Source organism: Nicotiana tomentosiformis, chromosome 4, assembly GCF_000390325.3.
Source record: "Nicotiana tomentosiformis chromosome 4, ASM39032v3, whole genome shotgun sequence".
NCBI classification, from domain to species: domain Eukaryota; kingdom Viridiplantae; phylum Streptophyta; class Magnoliopsida; order Solanales; family Solanaceae; genus Nicotiana; species Nicotiana tomentosiformis.
Window position 1 is genome coordinate 52,256,208 of NC_090815.1, and position 5,968 is coordinate 52,262,175.

The following is a 5,968-nucleotide window of genomic DNA, read 5'->3' on the forward strand; positions in this document are numbered from 1 at the left end:
AGCAAGTTGGTGCTGGTGTTTGAAAGTATCCATTTGAGCAGGAACTTTCCGATGATGAGTTGAAGAATAAGGTGCTGGATGTTGGTAATTAGGTGTTGAGTTCCTGGTTTGTGTAGTAGTGTCCTTCTGAGAGCTACATATTAGTGTAAAAGGTTGTGTAGGTGGGTTGAAAAACCTAAGGATTTTCTGAAGGATCCTGCCAGAAATATTTGTTTCTTATGTCAAATTTGCAGAATCCTTGTGACAGACCCAAGGTGATTGGTACACTTGCAAGAGATTGAGCATCTGAGATGCTAATACCGCACATTGAAGGTATGACAATTGTTTTAAACTGTAGGTACCTGCAAAAAAGAAAAAAACTGTTAGAGCAAAACAGAGTGTCATAGCCCTTTTCCTGAAGAGTTTGAGCAAGTTGGTATGATTGAAATTGCTGCGCCAGAACTTTGGTGTTTGGCCAAGTCTGATTTGACCTCTGATTTTCCTGGGAAGGTCAAGAGTGTTCTCAAAATGGGTGATTTGAGGGAGATCATGGATGAGCTTAGATAAAGTATCAACAGGACAATTAGCATCCCTATAAACATGAAAACATTTGAATTCATGACATTGGTAGTAGAGGTCAATCAGTTTCTGCAACTGCATCTCTAAACTCCAAGGAGGCTCAGATTTATGGTTGATCCAATGAACAAGTAGTGTAGAGTTAGCTTCTAAATACATTTTGGAGTAGCAATTCTCTAGGCACCACTTCATGCCAATAATGGATGCTTCAATTTCTGCCATGTTATTGGTTCCTTCTACAAGTGGACTTTCTATGGCATGGATAAATCTCCCCAGATGATCTCTAATAATTGCCCCTGCACTAATTTTTCCTGGATTGTTGAGGGCACTTCCATCACTGTTCAGCTTGACGAATCCATCCTCAGGTTTATGCCAGGTCACCTATGATGTGTATATGTGATGTTGCGTTGTTTCAACTGTGGAGTAAAGTTCATTCCAATAAAGAGGCCAGTGAAAGGAATGATAAGTGGCTCTGAGGAAAAGGTTGATGTCAGAGTTGATGGAGAATAGAACTATGATCATAGATGATTGCTTGGAGCCATATTTAGCACTGCATCTTTTTTCCAAAGGTTCCAGCAAATGATAATTGGGAGTGTATCCAGAAGACATTTATGTGCATCATTCCTACCCTTCGGCATCCACCATTTCATCAAAAGCAATTTAAGAGGCATGGCTTGGAAAGGTAAGCCAGTTGGACCTGTGAATTGCCTCCATATTGGATTAGCAAAGTGGCCCAAAGTAAAAATGTGATCTACTGAGTCAGCTTGAGGTTTGATACAACACACACATCTAGTAATACTAGGTTGACCAAAGTAAATGACCCTATCAGTGGGCAATTTGTTTCTGGGGGCTCTCCAGATGCAAAAGGTCCATTTAAAGGGGATTCTCTTATGCCATGTCATCTTGTTGGTGAAGAGGATTTGTTACTTCTTTCTAACTGTTTCCCATGCTGAAGCACAAATGAATTTACTAGAGTTAATTGGTACCCATATAGGCTTATCAAAGGTGTGAGGAGAAAAATGGATTGGGATCTGAATGATATCGGGAATTTTGTGGACTGGGGCTTGGTTGCGGAGCTTTCGAAGATCCCAGTTTCCAGAATCCTAGAATTGAGAGACAGTGATGTTGCCTGGCCTTCCTCCCTCAGTTTTGTAGCTAGCTAAAGGACCTATTCCCAACCAATTATCCCACCAAAAACTGTATTGCCTGAATATAGCCTCCAGTTTATGTATGCTTCGGTTTTTTTCTTGTTACACATCATTTTCTTCCAAGTTTGTGATTGGCTAGAGTGCCATTTCTTTGAGATTGGGTGTGATCTTTTGCAGTATTTGGCTAGCAAGAAGGTGCTCCACAAAGACTGGTTTGTTCTAAAAAGCCACCATTGTTTGAGTTCCATAGCCTTACAAACATCAGCCACAGTTCTAAAACCAACACCCCATTCCTCTTGTGGATATGATTACTTCTCCTAGGAAGCCCAATGATATTTGTTTTTATCCTTCTCCATGCCCTAGGAAAAATTAGCAACTAGTTTTTCCAACTGTTTCAAGACATTTTAGGTGCTGAAACAGTTGATAGCAGGTGAATGGGGAGGGATTGCAACACATATTTGATCAAAGTAGCTCTTCCTCCATAAGAAAGCATTCTGCTGTGCCATCCTCTCATTCTGCTCACTTTTAGATATCAATCCATTGAAGTGTAGAATTCTTTTTCTTCCAATGTAGAGGGGACAACCAAGATATGCGATTAGAGATTTTTTCCTAGTAAAACCAGTGCTTTAAGAGATACTAGAAACATTGTAATAGAAAATACAAGTGGGAGTCATGAAATGGCTCTTAGCCTTGTTTATCAACTTGCCAGAAGTAGTCTCATAATCCCCTAAAATTCTCATAATCTTCTGTAAGGATACCCTACTGCCTGATGTAAATATGATAATATCATCTGCAAAGCTCAAATAGTTGACTTGAGGACCCCTTTTTTCCATGTAAGAACCATTGAAGAACTGGTCATTGTTGAGGTTGTTAAGCATTATGGAGAGTAGTTCTTCCCCAATAATGAATAGGGATAGTTCCAAGGGATCTCCCTATTTTAGACCCCCAGTAGATTTGAAAAAACCATGCCTGGTATCATTTACCACTACAGAGTACCAGTTATTGGACCCGGTTCTCCATATCATGTCAATAATTATCTTATTGAACCCTATTCTTCTAAGCATGATGCATGTAAAACTCCAAGACACTTTGTCATAGGCCTTTGCCATATCAACATTGATAACAACATTGGCCCCAGTGTTTGGTTTCTTGACGCCTTGGACAATCTCCTAAGCAAGCATGATATTTTCAGAGATACTTCTTCCTCTAACGAAACCAGACTGGTTAGCCCAGATGATATTTGGTAGGATTGGTGCAAGCTTGGAACAGATTAGTTTTGAAATGATCTTGTTGATGAAGTTGCTTAGGCTAATAGGTCTAAATTCAGTGAAAGAGTTAGGAACTTCAACTTTTGGAAGAAGGACCAAGCAGGCATTTGTCATATATCTAGGCATGTCACTACCTCCAAAGAAGTCAAGAACCACATTGAGCAAATCATTTTTGATAACATCCCAGCAGGCTTGGTAGAATTTTCCATTCATTCCATCAGGTCCAGCTGCGCTGTTTGGATTAATGGAGAAAACAACTTCCTTTAATTCACTTATAGCAGGATTCTTGGTTAGATTTGTGTTGTCTTCTGGAGTGATCATAGTAGGGATACAAGAGATAAGATCTTCTCTAATGAGGCCCTCTTGTTCAATAAAAAGTTTTTCCTAGTAGTTACAAGCAGCTTCACCTATTACTTCATCACCCTGGATCCAATCCCCATCTTCATCCTTGATTTTTTGAATATAAAGCTTTCTTCTTCTACCCCTTATCAAGCTATGAAAATACTTGGAATTGGAATCACCATCCTTGAACCATTGCAACTGAGTTTTTTGTTTCAGAACTTTTTCTTCTAATTTCAAGTGTCTGGTGTATTGAGCCTGTAGATCATGCAAATTCTGTCTGTCACCAGGATCATTGGATGCTGCCCATTTTTTTCTACTTCTTTGACCGTTTGCTCAAATGTTTTGGGTTTCTGAAAGATGTCACCTTATTGTTGTCTGGACCATTTGCTCAAAGCATTAGAAAGAGCCTTGAGCTTTTGGTAAAAGATCCACATAGCTCTTCCATTGATAGGATCATTCTACAATTCCTGAAATAGAGGTATAAATGATTCATTCTTCACCCAAAAATAAAGGAATCTAAAGTATTTCTTGATTGAGTCTTGTCTCACATTCATATCCATCAGAAGAGGAGAATCATCTGAGCCAGTTGAATCCAAGTGAGTGATGGTAGTTGCAGGAAAGGAGCTTAGCCAATTGTCATTTACTAAACCTCTGTCCAATCTTTTACACACAATAGAACATGGACCCCTTCCATTCGACCAAGTGTATCTAGGTCCATAGAAGCCCAGGTAAGTCAGACCACATTCCTCAATCATGCTTAGAAAGTCAATGCTTTTGTTCATCTGGTAGGGAATTCCCCCAATCTTTTCCCCAATGGAAGAAATTACATTGAAGTCCCCAATTACACACCAAGGAATATTGCATATGGTAGACCTATGCCTAAGATTCTCCCATAGTAGAGTCTCAATGATGGTTTGCATTTGGCATACACGATTGTAAGATGAATAGTTTCACGAAGTTCAACATGCTTTAGTTCAATGGTCATTTGCTGTTAATCCTGATCCAGAAAAGTGATAGTGAAATCTTGATCCTAGAAGAGCCAAATTTTGTTATTGACATTGGCAACAACTTGGTTCATAGAGAGCTGAATTCTGAAGTAATCAAGGTAGAAATCAAGGTGAGGGTTGTCCCATAATGGTTCCAACAAAGCAATGAAGGAAAGTTTATGGATTTGTTTGAGTGTTTTGAGTCTCTCAATAGCTCCAGAGGTTCTGATACCTCTAACATTCCAAGTGATTGTACTAATCATTTAGGAATGGTGGGGGTTCTTGAGTTTGGTAGATTACTGCTGCTTGAGGCAGCTTTGCTTCTTGTAAGTCTGGGTGAAGGTCTCATTCTGGACGGATTCTCATGAGAAAGTGTGACATTGTCCTATTCATAAGCACCACTAACTACTGCCAATAGAAGGTCACAATGCTGATCTTTATTAATACCATCACTGAACCCATCATCCTCCTTTGAAGCCCTAGTTAGCTCATCATCAGACTGTATAGGTCTGTACTTATCATCTTCCTGACCTGAAGGTGAATGTATGATGAAAGAGACCATCAGAGTACACTGACTCCCTGGGTCTGGTTCAAAATTTTCTATATGTGTGTTTGTGTTGGGAAGCTTATCTTTGTCAGAATGTGTCACTGCCATGTGAGTGTCATCTCCATTACCAAGTTGACAATTCTCCTCACGGTTTGGAGGATGCCTTGTCATTGGGGGTGGTGTCTGAAAGTAGATCTCAGGAACCTTATCAAGAGGTTCCTCTGATTGTTCAACTATACTGATACCTGCATTTTTTCCTTTGGAGAGCTCTTCTCTTTTTTGACTTGGTTTATTTTTATGTCTTGTAGGTTGAATGTGAGCATCGGAAACATCATGACCTTTGCCTTTGGCCATTCTTTTTACTGCAAGTTGTTCTTATTCACAGTGATCATCATTATAATGCCCATCATGATCATGAACATTATCTGATTGTGTACCAATGGTAATATGGGTTCTAGAGTCATTCCTATGATCAATCAAAGGTGCTAAAGCACACTCATACAAAATATGAGGATACTCACCCCTTTTGGATCCCCATCCTGCATGGTTATGATTTTCTACTAACAATTCTCCTTTTCTCCAATAACTTCAGAAGTATTCATAGAATCAACATTAACAAGGGAATGGGAAGAGAGAGGATTCTGAGACACAGAATCAACATCATTCTCCAGTGCAACTGGAGGATTATTAGAGGTAGAGGTTTTTATATCCATTTTAGCCTTATGTTGTTTGGAGTTCTCAATTACCCGAGACCGCTTATTGGGGTGCTTCAGTAGGTGGTAAGTTGAGGTTTGCCTTGGTGCATATGTTTGGTGTTGCTTCTTGTTCTGCTGTTGTTGTCCCTTGAAATACTTCCTTTTCTTATTTTGCCATTCATTGTTTGAAGGAATAACCCCTGATATTTGGTGTTCCTGAGGAGTTTGTTGAGGTGCAGTATTGGCTTCTTTATGTTGCTATTCTTTTTGTTGTTGTCCTTGGTTCTGGCTTGTTGATCTTGCCCCAGAAAGATTTTGCTGCTATTGGCTTTCCCCGAAGCCTTCCTGTGTGACAGAGTCCTTTTTTCTTTTGTTTTCTTCATCTTTGATTCTAACTAGACGGGATGATGGAGTATGGTTCAAGTGT

The 5,968-nt window shown here is 39.6% G+C and overlaps 1 protein-coding gene across 1 annotated transcript; it reads right to left on the bottom strand.

The window, feature by feature from the left end:
- Positions 1–3,355: 3,355 nt before the first annotated feature.
- Positions 3,356–4,095, bottom strand: LOC138909670 (uncharacterized). Its single transcript, XM_070200881.1, has 2 exons — positions 3,862–4,095; positions 3,356–3,568 (listed from the first exon to the last, which is right to left on the bottom strand). The coding sequence occupies exons 1-2, from the start codon at positions 4,093–4,095 to the stop codon at positions 3,356–3,358; spliced, it is 447 nt and encodes a 148-aa protein (XP_070056982.1).
- Between the last annotated feature and the right edge of the window lie 1,873 nt (positions 4,096–5,968).